The sequence below is a fragment of the Myotis brandtii genome, unplaced genomic scaffold (genome assembly GCF_000412655.1).
Source record: "Myotis brandtii unplaced genomic scaffold, ASM41265v1 scaffold123, whole genome shotgun sequence".
NCBI lineage: Eukaryota > Metazoa > Chordata > Mammalia > Chiroptera > Vespertilionidae > Myotis > Myotis brandtii.
The window spans coordinates 14509368-14528639 of NW_005354291.1; the positions used below are offsets into that span (position 1 = coordinate 14509368).

The following is a 19272-nucleotide window of genomic DNA, read 5'->3' on the forward strand; positions in this document are numbered from 1 at the left end:
AGAAATTTTTAGATATTTGCAACCATAGTAAAACAAACATTTATATTTTTGATATTTATTTTATATATTTAAATGCCATTTAACAAAGAAAAATCAACCAAAAACATGAGTTCGCGCACCTCTGATACGCGTGTCATAGGTTCGCCATCACTGCCCTAGAACAAACTGAAGCAGATATTTCATCTATAGGAAATGTTAGCTTCCAACATAACCAATTAATCTTAATTATGTGGGGATATTTGTCAAATTCACAACTCATTCAGTTGTCCAAGTGAGAAACCAGGGGAATCATCTTGGAAGTCTTTTCCCTCAGCATCCATTATCTCTAAATCCTGTCAATTTAATTTGAAAAATGCCTCTCTATCTCCTGTCATTCCTACTACCATTACCATCAGCTAAAAGATCAGAACAGCCCTAGCTGGTCTGGCTCAGTGGACAGAGCATAGGCCTGCGGACTGAAGGGTCCCAGGTTCGATTCCGGCCAAGGGCACATGCCTGGGTTGCAGGCTTGATCCCCAGTAGGGGGCGTGCAGGAGGAAGCTAATCAATGATTCTCTCTCATCATTGATGTTCCTAACTCTCTATCCCTCCCCCCTCCTCTCTAAAATCAATAAAAATATATTAAAAATAAAATAATACTTTAACATTAAAGCCACTGAAATCCAGTGAGTTATCTCTGTTACAGAATTTGCCAAGGAAAATGCCTTGAGCAAGGAACATGAACAGCTATTTCTCAAAAAAAAAAAAAAAAAAGATATACAGATGGCCTGTAAGTATCAGTAAGTACATGAAAAGAGGCCCAATAATACTAGTCATTAGAAAAATGTAAATCAAAATCATGATGAAATACTAGTTACACCTCCTAGGATGGCTATAGGTTAAAAAAACAACAACAGAAAATAAGTGTAAGCAAGGATGTGGAGAAGTTGGAACCCTCATGGGAATGTAAAATGGTACAGTTTTTATGGAAAAAAATTTGGTAGTTCTCCAAAACACTAAATAAAATTACCATAAAAAGCCACTCTTAGGTATGTACTAGAAGAATTGAAAGGAGGGACTCAAACATATTCTCCAGTGTTCATTGCAGCCTTATTCACAATAACCAAAATGTAGAAGCAACACGTGTCCAACATGATGGACAAAATGTGGTGTATACATACAATGGAATATTATTTATCCATAAAAAGTAACGAAATTCTGATACCTGCTACAACATGGATGTGCCTTGAAAGTGTTATGCTAAGTGAAATAAGCCAGACACAAAAACAGCAAATATTTTCTGATTCCACTTACACAAAATATCCAAAGGAGGCAAAAGAGAGACAGAAGGTAGATCAGAGGCTACCGGAGGTGTTGGAGTGAGGAGAGAATGGAGAGTTATTGCTTAATAATTATAGAGAGTTTATGTTTGAGGTGATGAAAATAGATAAGCAGTGATGGTTGTACAACACTATGCATTTAATTGATACCACTGAATTGTACACACAAACATGGTTAGGATGGCATTTTTATGTATATCTTAAAATAATATTTTAATTTTGACTAAGGTGATAGAACTAAAAGGACATTATATTATTTTGCTATCAATAACTCCCAAGAAATATGACAATCACTTCATATAGAACTTACAAACCACATCACCTTCTTCTTGAAGGGGAATAAGGAAGAAATTTGAGTGTTCTTTTTTCTTTGACTTTGTCAGAATATATAAATTATAATCTGTCCATATATAGACCCTGAGGGCTGCCTTACTGGGGGATGCCTCCCATCCATAGAGCACATGGCAGTTTACTAGTAGAGACCTCCTTTACCTATTTGACCTTGCAGTGAGTCTGTATCCTGTTTAACCAAATGTCACAGAGGTCTGGTTTTTGCGTTCCAGGTCTGATAGAAGTCTGGATCATCCTGCTGGAGCAGCTAACAGCAGCTGTGTCCAACTGCCCACGGCAGCACCAGCCACCAACCTTGGATTTGCTCTTCGAGCTGTTGAGAGATGTCACCAAAACACCTGGTAAATATTTCTATGTCTATCATTTGGGGCAGGTGTCATACATATAATGTTTATCAGAAAGGGCCTACCTATTTTACTACTGTAACCCTAGACAGCATGATAGATGCTCAATAAGTATTTATGGAATGGCTATGATGTTTAGAATATGTCCTATGATTATTTACAAGTCTTCCTACCAGTCCATTTACAAATAATGTGTGGTGGCCAGTAAGTTGAATGTGTTGGAGCCCCACAATAATCAGGCTGTGGTATCGATGTCTCCGTGAGTGAGCTGGCTTTACTCTGTTCCATAAACCCAGCCTTGTATCTCACATATTATTGGCCCCAGAGTGGTTGATAGGGTTCACAGTGTCTCCCACTGACATAACCAAACCATTCAAATGTATATGCGGTATTAAGACAGCAACATCTTGATTGTATAAAGGTCAGAGGAAATTAAATTTGTAAAATGACACTTAGTGATCACCTAGTACCCTGATAGTAGAGGAAAAGAATGTCCCTTAGAAATGTATTTCTTATTCTGAATTAAGGTTAATATATACACTTATCCAAATTTTCCTAAGATTAAAGATATTTTTATAAATTTTAGTTTTCACTAACAGAATCATAACCACAAATGAAACCACTAGTTTATAGTAAGAAGAGAGGTTTTGTATTCAATATAAATAGATGAAGACTTGATAATTGATACTGTTTTAAAATCTATTGCAAACTTTATATTGGAATTTTTCCCCAGAAAATCATAATAGCTACTCTCACATGTTAAAGTGTTAAATGCCAAAATAAACAGGTATTTTACAGAATGAATTATATGCCACTGCCTCTAAATCTTTTATTGGTCATTACCATTTTCTGCTTTCACATTTAGTGCTACTAAGTGTGTGAATTTAACCCAGTAATTCTACTCCTAGAAATCTATCATCAAAGGAAATTAACGGTAATGAAGACTATATATATATATATATATATATATGTGTGTGTGTGTGTGTGTGTGTATATATATATATATATATGATGATATATGCTAAAACATCTTAAATACAAAAAATATATATATAAACACCTAAATGCATTAAATTAAGTATGGTAAAAGCATATAAATATTCTATAGACATGAAAATGAATATTTGTGAATAATATTTAATGACATGAATAATTGTTTATAAGGCATTACATTAAAATATATACACATATACAATATGGAGTATAATCTCAACTTTATGAAATTTTATACATTTATAAATATACACACACACTTTCAAAATGTACTTTTTTCTTTGTATTCTCATGTGTTTTCTGTGTTGATTATAAAAAGGATGCCTCATTTTTGTAAGCAGAATTTTTAAAATTCTTTCTTACAAAGATTTTCATTATGGCATTGACTATAAAGCAAAATAGAGAAACACTACAATGTCCATTTTAAGGGAATGGATAAGTAAACTGTTGCATAAACATACAATGGAATAATAGTATGTGGCAATAAAAATGAGGATTATGTAAGTTTATTGACACAGAATGATCTCTAGCACATATTGTTAAGAGCAAAAATTCAACATGTAGACCAAGATTTACATTATCCTATTTATATAAAAGTAATAAATGACAAATACAACTCTGTTTCTCTGTTTCATATATATATATATATATATATATACACACACACTTACATTTTAAGGGTATTTTCTTATATGCATTTACTAGTATGTATCTGTATGTTTACATCTGGGGACTAAGTAGTTGATCAAGTGATTATTTGAATTCATGTATTACTTGCATAACTAAAATCATGCAGAAACAAAAAAGAAAAACGCCATTGGAGATCTGTATTCCCTAATCAGTGGTAAAGTGTTTTTCCCTGCAATTTCTCAGAGAATGGGTCACTCCCTCAGAAGAGGTCATCAATGCCAAGATGGCAAAAAGCTTCCCTTTTTAGAAGAGAGTTGCTGGAGTCACGATTCTGATGCTGACTTTTCTTTTTCAGGGCCAGGGTTTGGTATCTATGCAGTTGTTCATCTTCTCCTTCCTGTGATGTCCCTTTGGCTCCGTCGTAGCCATAAAGACCATTCTTACTGGGATGTGGCCTCGGCTAACTTCAAGCATGCCATCGGTCTGTCCTGTGAGCTGGTGGTGGAGCACATTCAGAGCTTTATACACTCAGGTATCTGGCGCCCGAGCAGTTCGTATGGCATGTTTCATTAGCGGGCAGCAACATTGTCTAAAAGAGCTTACTAAATCCCTAATGCAAATACCAGTGCATGGTTTTTGTCCTGGGAATTATTAACATAGAATTACATGGTCAAGACCAGTCTTCTAATAGTTAATGGTCAAAAAGAAATTGTTACCTAACAGAGAGACAAATGGCAGGGGAGGGGGGTTAGAGAGCAACCAAAGGACTTGTATGCATGCATATTAGCATAACCAGTGGACACAGACACTGGGGCAGTGGGGGCGTCAAGTGGGGAAAAAGGAGACATATGTAAAACTTTAGACAATAAATTAATTTTAAAAATGATCTAACAGAATACTTAAAATATATGTGCGACCAAAAGTAAGATACCTAATAAGGTCTAGGATATCTGTGCATTAGGAGAGGGGAGGCAAGTTCAAGTATATAATATATTTAAAAGGGAGAAATATCTCTGCAGCCTGGGGGTTGCATTCTACTGTCCTGCTTCATCTGGGGTGGCTAAGTGAAGGAGGCAGGGTTTTAGAAAAGGCTGAAATTATGGGCAAGAAGTTGCTTAACAGGTTAAGGGGTGAAGATAAGTTCTTAATATCTGTGGAACTTTGAAAAAAGACTTGAAAGTGTGGGGTATGTGGAAGTCCAGGTAGAGAGGGAGCCAGACGCAGGGGAGATCTGACTGCGGTGGTACCAGTGGGCAACATTAGGGAAATAGATTCTTGCTCATGACTCTTGTATGGGAAGATCTGGAAATTTGAGAGGAGGAATGTCGCTGCTAGCTCTAGAGGTTGCAAAGAAAAGGGAAAGGCATGCAGAAGTATAAAGGAAGAGGTGTGAGAGGCTCCCTTCTAAGGAGGGGTTAGAGAAATTAATGAGAACTTGACCCCAAGGGAGAGTCAAAAAGCAAAGGTAAGAAGTAGGTTCTCTACTAAGCTTAGCAGAAAGATTTACCCTTTTGGGGGAAGCGTGGACCTAACTGAGAAAGAAAAGAAGTGGGTGTTTGCACATGTAGGCTGACAAGTGGATCCCTAGGGGTAGATGTTCCTGACCAGCTGCTTTGTTCAGTATGGGGCCCTTGAGGATTCTACTGAAAACTGCTTCTGTGGGCTCACAAGGACTTTGAGAAGAATACTGATGTGTTCCTTGAACTGGGCAAACAGAATGTGATTTTTGGAAGTCTTATTTTCTTTAGCCTGGGGATAGTATGGAGACCAGACTCAATGGGTTCAGGAAGTGGTAGGATGAGAGATTCTGTTGATTTCCAATAGCTTTTAATCCAATTTAATTCTATCAGCAGTGAGGAAAGTATGTTTCATCTCCCCCCGCCCCCACCACCACCACCTTTTTCAAGAATTTAAATGTTTTACTAGCTAGTATTCAGGCTATATATTATATTCTACTTAAGTAAATAAATGATATACTTAACTATGAAAAATGTTCTTGAGCACATAAAAGTGAACCACATATTTTATCTTGATAAATCAAAAATGGATATTATATATTTTCATCACAGATATTTATTTTCTTATCACTCAGACTTCCCTCCTGTGCAGTACCTTCTTTTGCAATAGTGTTGAGTGAAACTTGCTGTGCTTCTTCCAAAAGACATTAGGTATGAGAGCATGATCAACACCATGCTGAAGGACCTCTTCGAGTTACTGGTAGCCTGTGTGGCCAAGCCCACGGAAACCATCTCTAGAGTGGGCTGCTCCTGTATTAGGTGAGAACAGGGTTCCTTGACTCTCTATGAAACTGGAGTTTTTATTATGAAATCCAAGGGAATTAAATTATCCTTTGTGGTAACAATCTACTTTTTAGATTGTTTTTTATAAAAATAACTCTATGCTAATATTTCTGTGTTCAGTTGGCAAATATTTATTGTGTAGGCATTACACAGTGTCCTGCCCTCAAGGAGCAGAGAGCCTATGAAGAATCATCACAGTAAGGAGTAACTATAAATGCTGAGAAAGGACAGCAGTCAGGTGGACAACAAGGGCTTTTAGGAATGATACTTGATCAGATCAGGACTTTGTAGGCAGGAGAATAGCATGAACAAATACATGGAGATAAGAATTACAAGTGACAAAAGGGGTTTTTATTTCGTTTTGTTATTGGTAACGGAGTAGTATGGACAATAGGGCTAGACGGAAAAATTAGTACAGAATGTATACAGTCTTGCATGCAAGCCTAAGTGTAAATATTGGCCTGTTTGGAATGGGGATCCATTGATATTTTTACATTAAAATGGTTTGGGAAGTAGTAGTATGACCATGAAACACCAGATGGACTGAAGGCAAGAGTGATGGGACAGCAAAACCTGTAAGGACACTGTGGAACAAATGTGTGTCTGTAAGGGTCTAAGCTATGCAGCAGTAAAATGTATGGATTTAAGACGTCTGGTTTCTTCTGGCAGGTACGTTCTCGTGACAGCAGGCCCCGTGTTCACGGAAGAAATGTGGAGGCTGGCCTGCTGTGCCCTGCAGGACGCGTTCTCTGCCACACTCAAGCCCGTGAAGGTAAGATGCTGGGAGAGCCAGAGCAGGGTCCAGTCCTCCATAGTTCCCTGCCGAGTTGGCCACCTGGATTCTGCCTTCCTCATAGCAGGCAGTCTCAGACCCAGTGACAGTGTCAGACCCTACTGCCATCAACCCCGAGGCACCTGGTGAATGACTGCTGTTTCTCCCTAGGATCTGCTGGGCTGCTTCCACAGCAGCACCGAGGGCTTCAGTGGGGAAGGCTGCCAGGTGAGGGTGGCGGCCCCCTCTTCCTCCCCCAGTGCCGAGGCCGAGTACTGGCGCATCCGAGCCATGGCTCAGCAGGTAAGGGCTGGGCCTTTTGATCCCAGCGGCGCTAGAAACTTGACACATTGCTGAGAGTCCCAAGCTGCCTTTCACCCCCTTAGGGACCTTTACCTCTTGCCAGTACGGTTCTTTACCAGGAATGACTTGAATCCAATTGATAGCGTGATGTTCCTCCCCATCATCTCTTGTTTGTTGCATCCTCTAGAGCCCTGGGCAAATAGGTATTCAGACTGCTTCTAAGTATTTGCTGAAATATTTTTGTCACTGCTAGACTGTAAGCACCTAAGGATGGCACACTTATTTGATATTTTTCTCTTCTCCCATACAGAGGACAGAGCTTAACATTTAAAAGTTTCTTAATAGAGTTGAACGTAACTGATCAGTAAAGTTAAACTGTCCTTACCCTTGCAGGTTTCACCATGTACTTTTTCTTCGGGCACATGTCAAAAGTTATAATACTAGAGAAGCCAAAGGGGTGGCTTCTCTAAATATAAAGCCATTACACCTAGCTAGCTAAAGAATTTCCCCAGGTGCATACAGTAAGAAGTGAAATGTCCATGGAATCCTATTCTGAAATAGATCCTTCATGGAGAATAGCCAAGACCATTTAGTGAATCTTTTACTTCTTAATATTTCTTTCTTCTTCAGTCCCAAACCTTCCTCCTATATTCACTCTTCACATAACCCAGTAATCTGATAATGCTTACAAAATTTGGAAAGAAAAAGTTCGTTAAAATACTCATATTTTCAAAGGGAAGTAGGTTAAGTCATGTAAAATGAAATCACGTGGGTCAAAATGTAGGATGTGGTTACCCTTCTCTTAGTCACTTCTCCTATCGGGACTAACGATGTGGCCACACTACTCTACTAGACAGCAAGAGAAGTCCTAACTTTTTTTTTGGATTGGATAGAATAAGGTACCAAACAGATGTCACAATCAGAGAAGATCTTTTCCAAACATCACCCCCCTTTATTTACTTTTAATTAATATTAAACATCAGTGCCGGCTCTTTGGAAAGTGTTGAATTATCACATGCTAGAAGTAGTAGTGTTATTAGTGTCAGCAGCTAACATTTATTGAATATTTGCTATTCTTATCTAATGTTTTTCCCATGTAATACACATGTACTAATTTATTTAATTCTCTTGACAAATATACCTGGTAGGAAACCATTATCAACCTCATTTCATAGGTGAGAAAATGAGGAGAGAGAAAAGCAACTTGCCAGCTAATCTCTTGAGTCAGGTGGATCTCTGAACTGTACCCATACAGGTGTTTATGTTGGACACCCAGTGCTCACCAAAGACTCCTAACACCTTCGACCATGCCCAGTCCTGTCAGCTCATTATTGAACTGCCTCCTGATGAAAAGCCAAACGGACACACCAAGAAAAGGTAAGCAGCGAAGCTTAAACACTTAAAGTCTTATAAATAGCAAGGACTGGGTCTAAAGGAACTTTCCTAATTATAATCCAAGTTTTCTCTAAGAATACGGAAATATTTGCAGAGTCATATAACAAATGCTTTCATACCAGATTGTTAGCCTTTTAACTTTCCCACATTTCAGATTTGCTAGGGCTGCCACAGTGGGGTAGCTTAAGCAACAGAAATTGGAGTTGGAGACTGAAGTGTCCCCAGGCTTGGTTTTTTTTCTAGGTTTCTAGATGGATGTTTCCTCTCTGTACCTGCCTGTGTCCTAATCTCCCTTTCTTATAAGGATGCCAGTCCTAGTGGATTAGGGTCCCCACTAATGACTTCATCTCTTAACCCCGTGGTCAGCAAACTGTGGCTCGCGAGCCACATGCGGCTCTTTGGCCCCTTGAGTGTGGCTCTTCCTAAGCCTTAGGAGTACCCTAATTAAGTTTAAAAAATTTGGCTCTCAAAAGAAATTTCAGTCGTTGTACTGTTGATATTTGGCTCTGTTGACTAATGAGTTTGCCGACCACTGTCTTAACCTAATTATTTATTTAAAGACCTTTCTCCAAAGATAGTCACATTCTGAGGTACTGCGGGTTAGGATTCAACATTTGAATTTGGGGACATATTTCTGTGTATCTATAGCATCATACATATAACTTTTTAAAAATAACTAAAGTTGAGGTGTGATTCATACTGTATCAGTGAGAAATACATAAAGTTCTTATGAGCAACACAGCTGTCAGGAGACAAAAAATACATGTGGCCCTGCCACGAGAATCTTGATCTTTTTAAATACAGGCACTGCTCAGAGATCTTACAGGTTTGGTTCCACACCACTGCAATAAAGCAAGTAGCACAAAAGAAAAACAAAACAAAACAGCAAGGCATAATTATTTCACTGGTGGAGGATCTTGCCTCCATTTTGTTAAAAATCATAACATCTGTGAAGTGCAATAAAATGCGGAGTGCCTGTACTACCATCCTGCTTAAAAACAACTCTTCTTGCAGATAAAAGCAACTACTAAAGTTTTCCCATTTAAACTTCCAACAAACTGCAAGTGATGCTGATAAATATTTGAGCACAATATGTGAAGGATAGTGGCTAGATCTTGCCACTGCCATTCATCTCTGAGGAGACATTCAGAGAGGCTGAGCCACCTCTTCCAAGTGGTGGAGCCAGAATCAAAACTAGTTTTATTTTAGGGAGAGTGTGTGATTTTTCCAAAAGTTAGATGCTTAGTACAGCAGTTAAGTGTGTGGTAGATACAAAATATACCTATGACCCTGTCACCCACCTTCAGAAATAGAGCTTTACCAATATCCCACATGCTTCTCTCCAATTCTATGCCCAGTTTCCCGCTATTGCCAGTCACTCATTTTTCAAGTGTACTACTAGTAAATCAAATATAACAATATGTTAAAAAGGATCATACACCACTATCCAGCAAAATTCATTTCAGGATGGTTCTGAAATGAACTATGGTTCAACATCCGCAAATCAATGTGACATACCACATTAACAATACAAATCATGATCTGTTCAGTAGATTTAGAAAAAGCATTTTACAAGATACAAGATCCATTTATAAAAACTTTCTATAAAATGGGTTCAGAAGGATAGTACCTCAACATAATCAAGTCCATATATTACAAACCCACAGCTAACATCATCCTCAATGGTGCAAAACTAAAGCTCTTCCTCTAAGATCAGGAATAAGACAAGGATGCCCACTCTTGCCACTCTATTCAACATAGTACTGGAAGTCCTAGCCACAGCAACCAAAGTAAAATAAATAAAAAGCATCCAAATTAGAAAGGAAGAAATAAAACTGTCACTAAAGCTCTTCCTCTAAGATCAGGAATAAGACAAGGATGCCCACTCTTGCACTCTATTCAACATAGTACTGGAAGTCCTAGCCACAGCAACCAAAGTAAAATAAATAAAAAGCATCCAAATTAGAAAGGAAGAAATAAAACTGTCACTATTTGCTAATGAAATGATTTTATATACAGAAAGCCCTAAAGACTATCAGAAAAGAAAGCTATCAGAAAGAGAAATGAAGTAAACAAGCCCATTTACAAACATACCAAAAAGAATAAAATACCTAGGAATAAACTTAACAAAGGAGGTGAAAGACCTATATTCTGAAAACTGCAAGATATTGTTTAAAAAAATCGAAGGCGATACAAAGAAATAGATATTCCATGTTCATATTACTTAAAGCAATCTACAGATTCAATACAATCCCTATTAAAATCCCAATGGCATTTTTCACAGAAGTAGAATGAAAATGTTTGGCTCTCCTCTATGTTTACATATATTCATCTAAAGCATTAACAGTTAAACTGTTTTGGTCCTTAGAAAGCTAAACTTCAATAAGATTGCTAAAAATATTGGGTTTAAGAAAAAATCCAGTTAAAATTAATAAAACTCAACAGAAACTATTACTTTTTTATTTGAAATGTTAATTACTCAGATATAAAATGTGTCCTATCTCATAATTATGCCTATATATCCCAGTTGCTATAAAACCCTTGTATTATTTTTCTAAGGCTTGTAGATAATTAGTGTCATAACTTAAAAAGTGTCAGGAATTCCATTTATTATGATTAAGATGGTTATTGTGAATGCCCTTCTTTTAAAAAAGGCATTAAAATACAAGTAATTTAGTTTGTGATTTTGCATATGTCATTCTGAAATGTGTAATGCTTTTAAAATATCATACAAGGCAGGAGGTTACTCATCAGCCCCCTCTCTTTCCATTTGCAGCGTCTCTTTCAGGGAAATTGTGGTGAGCTTACTGTCTCATCAAGTGTTGCTCCAGAACCTGTATGACATCTTGTTGGAAGAGTTTGTCAAAGGCCCCTCTCCTGGAGAGGAGAAGACCATCCAAGTGCCGGACGCCAAGCTGGCCGGCTTCCTCCGGTACATCTCCATGCAGAACCTGGCGGTCATCTTCGACCTGCTGCTGGACTCCTACCGGACAGCCAGGGAGTTCGACACCAGCCCGGGCCTGAAGTGCCTCCTGAAGAAAGTGTCGGGCATTGGAGGCGCCGCCAACCTCTACCGCCAGTCGGCCATGAGCTTTAACATCTACTTCCACGCGCTGGTCTGTGCCGTGCTCACCAACCAGGAACCCATCACTGCCGAGCAGGTGAAGAGAGTCCTTTTCGAGGACGACGAGAGGAGCTCAGACTCCTCCCAGCAGTGCTCCTCGGAGGACGAGGACATCTTCGAGGAGACGGCCCAGGTGAGCCCCCCCAGGGGCAGGGAGAAGAGGCAGTGGCGGGCCCGCCTGCCCTCGCTGAGCGTGCAGCCCGTCAGCAACGCCGACTGGGTGTGGCTGGTCAAGCGGCTTCACAAGCTGTGCATGGAGCTGTGCAACCACTACATCCAGATGCACCTGGACCTGGAGAGCAGCCTGGAGGAGGCGCCCGTCCTCCGGAGCGACCCGTGCTTCATCCTGCCCTCCTTCCAGTCCGAGTCCTCCACTCCGTCCACCGGCGGCTTCTCGGGGAAGGACACGCCCTCCGAGGACGACCGCAGTCAGACGCGGGACCACGGGGGCGAGTCCCCGAGCCTGCGGGCGGGCAGCGGGGACACGCTGATGCTGCCCCCCAGCCCCAAGGTAGAGAAGAAGGACCCCGGCAGGAAGAAGGAGTGGTGGGAGAGCGCGGGCAACAAAATCTACAGCATGGCGGCCGACAGAACCATCTCCAAGCTGATGACGGAGTACAAGAAGAGGAAGCAGCAGCACAACCTGCCCTCCTTCCCCAAAGAGGTCAAAGTGGAGAAGAAGGGCGAGGCCCTGGGCCCCAGGGGCCCGGACTCGCCGCTGCTGCAGCGGCCCCAGCACCTGGTGGACCAAGGGCAGATGCGGCACTCCTTCAGCGCAGGCCCCGAGCTGCTGCGGGAGAAGAGGCCCCGCTCCGGCTCCACCGGGAGCTCCCTGAGTGTGTCGGTGAGGGACGCCGAGGCGCAGATCCAGGTGGGTCCCCTGCAGGGCGGACTGCCCCAGCAGTGCTGGGAGGCTGGGCTTCTAACCATGCACACGCCCCCTCACAGGGCACTCTTACACTGTCCAAGATTTGAGGGACACCAATAAGAGACCCAGTTTCCCTCCAAAGGCGGAGGATGGGCTGAGACTAAGACCAGGATCTGCCTGTATCAGTGATGTCAGTGTGAAACTGACATGTTATTACTAGAAAATTTCAGGAATTATGTTTATGGGTTATAACAGAGGTTACTGAGAAATAAGATGGAAGCTAAAACATATAAAATGGGTGTATTTCAGGCGAAGTGAAGTAAGCCAGTCAGAGAAAGACAAATACCACATGATCTCATTCATATGTGGGATATAATGAACAAAATAGGTCCAGAGTCATAGAAGTATGCAACAGACTGTCGAATCTCAAGGCAGGTGGGAAGAGGTCAACCAAAGAACTTGTATGCATCTATGCATAACCCATGGACACAGACAATAGTGTGGTGATGGGCTGAAAGTGGGTAATACTTTCAACAATGAAGGTTTTTTTAATGGGTGTACTTTAGCTGGTATGGAGTCCTGAGTTTATCATCTGAAGAAATTCCATAGTTAGGAAGAATAATATAAAGGAAAAAGGTGGTTATGCCAATGAATTGTTTTCATCTCAAGTTTTCCTAACCCATCCAGAGCACATAAAAATTCTCATTCTTCAGAGGTCTCTGAGTACCTGTTCATTCATATATTTCATATTTGTAATTCCATCGTACATTAAAAAAATGAGCTTGAGAAGGAAACAGTGTTGGTACTGTTTTGTTCAATTTAAGAATAGATGAGATGGGGAGAAAACAAATAGAGGGTATCTGGAGTCGTAGAGAGCCCTTTAAAAACAATCCAATGTTTTCCTGAAATTGTGGACTCCTGCTAAGGGCATAATAAATTAGACAATCTTGGGCCCTAGGATCTCATGAACCTATAAAGAGATATATTCTTTGAATGAACATAAATTTAGAAATAGTATGAATCTCTTGTAAGATGTGTTATTTTCCACTAAAGTATCTTGAATGCCGAACTCAACTTCATAATTCAGAATCCACAAAAATCATAGATTTGCAAAAGACCAAACTGTGATGTATGATGATTATTTAACAGATGACCTTCTTGACAAATAACATATCTTATTAATTGCTTTTCATGTCTTGGAGATTTGCTTATGATTTTAAAAGTTATCCTATATTAAAATAGAAATATTTCAAATTTTCTAGGCATTATAGTGACTGCTGATTAAAAGTGTTATATGTCCTATAGTAATCCCACTATGAAAAAGCAAGAGAGTTTTTAAAACTGAGGAGTAAATAAGATTTTTATAGTTTGTGAAAGCTGAAAATAAGGTATTCATAATGTTAGATAAGTCTCTGTAAATATGAAGTTACAATGACAGTTTATTAGTAAAGACTAATTTATTACAGCCTAAAAGCCTGAGAAAACTCATTTGCAAATTGGCAGGGCTGAGCCACACCTGAGAGTTCAAATGAAACCACAGGAGAAAGCTGATGATTCTCTTAAATCCTTTCTCTTAGGCGTGGACCAACATGGTGCTAACAGTTCTCAATCAGATTCAGATCCTTCCAGACCCGACCTTCACGGCCCTCCAGCCAGCAGTGTTCCCCTGCATCAGCCAGCTGACCTGTCACGTGACGGACATCAGAGTTCGCCAGGCTGTGAGAGAGTGGCTCGGCAGAGTGGGCCGTGTCTATGACATCATCGTGTAGAAGACTCACATTGAAGAAATTCAGTAGCAAGGGTTAGAGTCTGCCTGCCAATCTAACTGACAGCATTTTCCCCACCACCAGCCCCACTGACACCAGTGTCTCAGAGAACCATCAGCTGCTCCCTAACTAATCGCATTGGGGCCATTCTGGATACTAAGGTTGTATCTAGGTGACAAATGATACTCTGATTTTGCACATTATTTCTCCATTCCTTGACACATTCCTAAATCGTGAAGTTTATTTCCCAGTGCTTTTGCCTGCAATGTTATCGCCATTTTCAAAGACCACTCCTTTGAAAACTACATTGATCCATTTGATTCTTTTTAAAAAAAAAATGCAATTACTAAGAAAATATCTGCTGGTAAGTCAAGCTGATGTATAAACACGCATACACCTAGTACCAAACATTAGTCATTGGAGAAAGACTTATGTCATGATTGTGCATTTGGTGGAGAAGAAAACAGCTAGAAAGATATATTCATATTCTTAGGTGTCATAATCAAGAAAAGGATGATTTTCTCTGTCAAATATTCCAGAACATTTCAAAATTGTCCTAAGTTGTCAAGATTTTCTGGTTGGTACTCACCAACATCTTTGTATAAGGTACTGCTGTGCCTTTATTTCCCTATTTCTAATGGAAGAAAATTATTTCCTGGCAGAGTTTTAAGTTGGTGTCATGGCAGCCTTTGACACCCAGTACCCAGTGACATTTGCTGATACAGATATTGCCAAGATTCAGAAGACTGACCAGTCACCTGGCGGTCCCATTAGTCTTTGCTTTTGCTCCCAAGGCAGAAAAGAAAAGGGAAAGAAAAAAAATGGTGCCTTAGTCCCTTGTCGCACAGGCATTTCTATGCTCCAGTTATCTCAACATAAGGTATAACATTTGGTTTTTAAGAAAACAAAACATTAAAATGCAACTCATTTGCTATCTACACCCTTGGAGAAAAGGAAGTGAGTTCTCTATTCAGTGAGCAGACTTCTCAGGGAAGGGGCAGGCAGTGTGGGGTAGGGAGACAGCTGGTGGGGTGGGAAAGGAGATTATGATGAAATCATTTTAATCCTCTGCTGTTATACAGCAACCATATGAAATTATGGTGTCAGTTACACAAACTCTAGTCTCAGAAGAAAACTAAAGGAGAAGGGGACACAAGATGAAGTCTAGGAAATTTAGTTTTTCCATTTAAGATATTTCTCCTCTCTGGCAAGTACATTTACCTCATGTCTGAGGTCCTCTTATTCAGGCCAATATTTTAAGTGAATATTTTTCTTAAATATTACTAGAAAATTAATCTGGAACCTTTATCTTATGTATTATATATTTAATATTTCTTAAATTATAATAATGATGGACACTCCTCAGCCAAGCTCATTCATATATATTCTAGTAGAGTTAGTTGTTATGACATTATAATTTTCCCAGCCCCTAAAAATACATTCATAATTGTATGTGCCATCTTTAAAAATAGAACATCAACTCTTCGATATTAAAATAAGGATTTGAAATTGACAACTTTACTCAGTGCTGGTATATGTAAACTTATCCACAAGGTTACCAGAAAGACAGCTGATTTATTTAGGCAGTCTAAAAGCAGGAACTTTATCGTTCAGTATGCCACCTAAAAATCACCATGGAATCCAGAAGACATTTTTTTCAGTTCCACAAAACACACTCTTTGCCTTCAGTTTTTACTCATTAGTTAATAATTTGAGTTTCGAAACAGATCAACTATTTGTAACAAGCAATGAATTGTTGGGATAGCAATGAGCTGTGTTAGTGTTTTTGAATTTTTATATTTTGTAAGTAGAATTGAAAATCAGGTAGATACTTTTTTAAAACAAATACAGTACACCAGGGTTGTTCTGTTTCTTTTTATAGCTTAAGTTCAGCTCTCTCTTGTGCACCAGTGAGTACTCTAAAATTTACTGGCGGTTGCCGGGGGAGGAGGGGAGGGAGGGAGGGTGCTTCAGTAGCGTATCAAATCAGAGTAATTATAAAAGGTTGTTACATATAAACATTTTGTAAAGTATGAAAATTCAAAGGAAGCCAGTGTCAGTTTACCAATGCCATGGCCCAGAGTGTGTTCACTAATTATTTAGAAATCAGAATTCATTCTCCCACAGATTCTCTATTATGGGATCCAAGGCTAGTTTATGAAAATAGGTTTACCGCATACTCTATCCAAACACTGCTCTAGTACTAACCTGATTGTGGGTACCAAGAATAAAGAGATGAGGGAACACACAGAGCTCTTTACCTATAACTTCGTTAGAGGCTTTGGTCCCTTCCCATCACCCTTTCTGTAGCCCCCCTGAGACCCACACTGGGCTGCAGCCCACCTCCATTCCCTACATACTCTGCTCTGCAGCTACATCAGAATTCACCCAGAAAATTAACTGTCACCGCAATACTTCCCAGAGGTATTTGCAGTTTTCAAAAATGACATTAGTTGATGCAAATAATCTCTAACGAACAGGACTTCAAGTCACAACGAAGTCGGTTAAATCCTCCCACAGATGGGGAAGAAAAGGAGATAATTAGGAATCCTTGGTAGAGGTAGACGCGGGTCCCTTCCCAGAGTGCCCAGTGAGTCCCTCACACTCGTCCTGGTGTCTCAGTTTCTGCTTTGCCCCAAGGTCTCTGATAGACCAAGGTCTCGGCAGCCTTCATAGTTAAAACAGTTATTACCACATACTTACAGGTCTAAGCAGAATAAGATTTTGCATGTTGCTTTTAGTTGCCGATATTTACTACTAAGTGTGTGTTACCCTAAGGGTGAGATTCACTCTCTTTTTCTAATATTTTAGTAAAGTGCACATCATGAGCATCTGAAAAACTCAAAGTGTAAAAGAATCCCTGACTGAACAGCTCAGCCAGGTATATCACAGTCTTCATCCGATTTCTCCTTGCCAGGAGGGCACAGATTTGATGGAGGATCTCCTCGTTCTTGCCTCTCCTGATCAGCTTTTAAAGATGCTTAGGCTGCCTCTCTATATCATCTTGTTCTTTCTCTCCTTAAGATTCTTCTCTAGCCTTCTCCATCAACACAAAACTAGGCACCTTTTACCATTGTAGGCTATTTCATGACTGGCTACGGCTCATGCTAGCATTCACAACATTCAAGTTAAAGTAGTTTCAATCAGACATGACAAAGTAGAATTCAAAAGTACCTTTAAATTGAAACTTCTTTATAACAACATCACTGGGTTATTTGTTCTTGTTTTAAGGAGAAGGCTTATACAGTCAGTTGAGAGTGATATAGCCTTAACTGCAATTACATAATAACTTTGACTTCCCCCAAATACATCACAATACTGCTTCTCAGAAGGGAAGCTCACTCATGTCTGTCCCTTCAAACTGAACAGCAAGAAGTTACAAACAGCAAGAGGTGAGATTTGTTGAGTGCTACTGCCAAGTTACATTTCCCTACATTACCATATTTTATTTTCACAGTAACCTCGTGAAACAGGTATTTCCCTCATTTTTTTTAGATGAGGGAGAGACCCAGAGAGGTTAAGAAATTTGCCCAAGATAACCAGTAAATGGCAAAGTTGGTTGCAAAAGAGTTCTCTATACTACACCATTCTCTAAATGCACCAAGTAAACACTTTAGTGTCTCGAGGAATTAACACAGTTAAAATAAGTTAAAAAAATACTTAATTGATGTCCCAGATCCATAATTTTATGGGGATTTTTAAATAAGGTTAAAAAAGAAAAGGGTCATGTTTACTAGTATATACAGAAAGACCATACACAACAATATTTTGAATGTTCAAAAATAAATCTAAACTTCCATCTTAAAGCAGACATTCAGTGGTAATTTAGGAAATTTGCCAATTAGGTGGAAATGATGGAATAATATTGTTCATGGCCAGCTGTTATGCAGGAAAACCATGGCAGTCTGCATCTGGAATGACATGCACAAATTGTGAGCCTTTTTAAATGACCATAGCCAACAGTGCCTCTCTACTTGCTTCCCTGGAAGTATATTGTACTAAATTTATAGTACATCATCTAAGTTTGGGAATATACAAAATAAGTACTGGTTAGACAAAATTGTTTAAAGATCCAGGTACTGAGGGCATCAGGTAAATCTCCATAGTAACCATGTGCCATAAACTTAAATATTCCTACTTATTTTTTAGGCAAAAGACAAACTCAGAACTTCCATGTGCTTGGCTTCCATTTAGGTGATTCTAGTGAGATTTAGTGTGGCCTTAAAATACCCGAGACTATTTTAAGCACTTTTTATTGGAAATATGAGCTGTTCTTGGGCAAGATTTATGAAATTGGTGAAGAACTCGTTTATAATTATGCTTCATCAGAAACAAAACAAGAAAACAAACTGTGTTCCCTCATTCATTAGTGGGCCAATCTAGAAAACTGTGAGATCTTCTTCCTATGCTTGTATTGTGATGTTCATGTTTGATGTGGAAGTAACTAATAATTAAAGTTTTGGACTAGAACACCATATAGATTTCCAAAACACAATTATTCAGGGAAGACAGACCAAAAAAGAAAAAAAAATCATCTCCTGGGATGGTTTAAGAGAAACTCAGTTGAGAGCAATGCTTGATTTCCTTATGAACAGTGGCACCACTGTTAACTGAAGAAAAGCCACTCTCACACCACTGGCACCATGCAAAACATTCCTCTCTGTGAACTAATGCGAGGGGGTTCCAGGGAGGAGAGACTGGTTGAACATCTTCGTGACTAAGCTGCAGTTGACTGCTGGTGAATCCCATCCAGTTATGGTCCTCCCAGCCTGTTCAACCACCAGGAATTATTTGTACTGTTATTCCTCTCCTGAAGGTTTAAGTCATGGTTGTCTAGTGTCGTCTGACTTTAGAATAGTGGTTCCCAGACATTGGCACCCAGCGGAATCACCTGGAGGGCTGGTTAAAACAGATTGCTAGGCCCAGAGGTTCTGCTCAAGTAGCGCTGGAAATCTGCATTTCTAACAAGTTCCTGGAGGAGGCCAATGCTGCTGGTCTGGGGACCACACTGAGAACCACTATCTTGAAAATATCTCCCAACTCTTACCTTTAAGATCAGCTTGACTTATCAAGCACTAGAGAAAAACTGAACTTAACCTTGGCAAAC

General features: G+C 39.6%; 1 protein-coding gene across 1 annotated transcript in view; it reads left to right on the top strand.

Moving 5' to 3' along the window:
• ARFGEF3 (ARFGEF family member 3) overlaps window positions 1-15045 on the top strand; it is a 132813-nt gene extending 117768 nt beyond the window's left edge. Inside the window, exons 28-35 of the mRNA XM_014533926.1 lie at window positions 1883-2011; window positions 3993-4169; window positions 5799-5913; window positions 6607-6709; window positions 6881-7012; window positions 8268-8389; window positions 11184-12402; window positions 13977-15045. Coding sequence (XP_014389412.1) covers window positions 1883-2011; window positions 3993-4169; window positions 5799-5913; window positions 6607-6709; window positions 6881-7012; window positions 8268-8389; window positions 11184-12402; window positions 13977-14168 — 2189 coding nt within the window. The 3' untranslated portion in view covers window positions 14169-15045. The remainder of the gene's footprint in view (window positions 1-1882; window positions 2012-3992; window positions 4170-5798; window positions 5914-6606; window positions 6710-6880; window positions 7013-8267; window positions 8390-11183; window positions 12403-13976) is intronic.
• Window positions 15046-19272: the final 4227 nt, after the last annotated feature.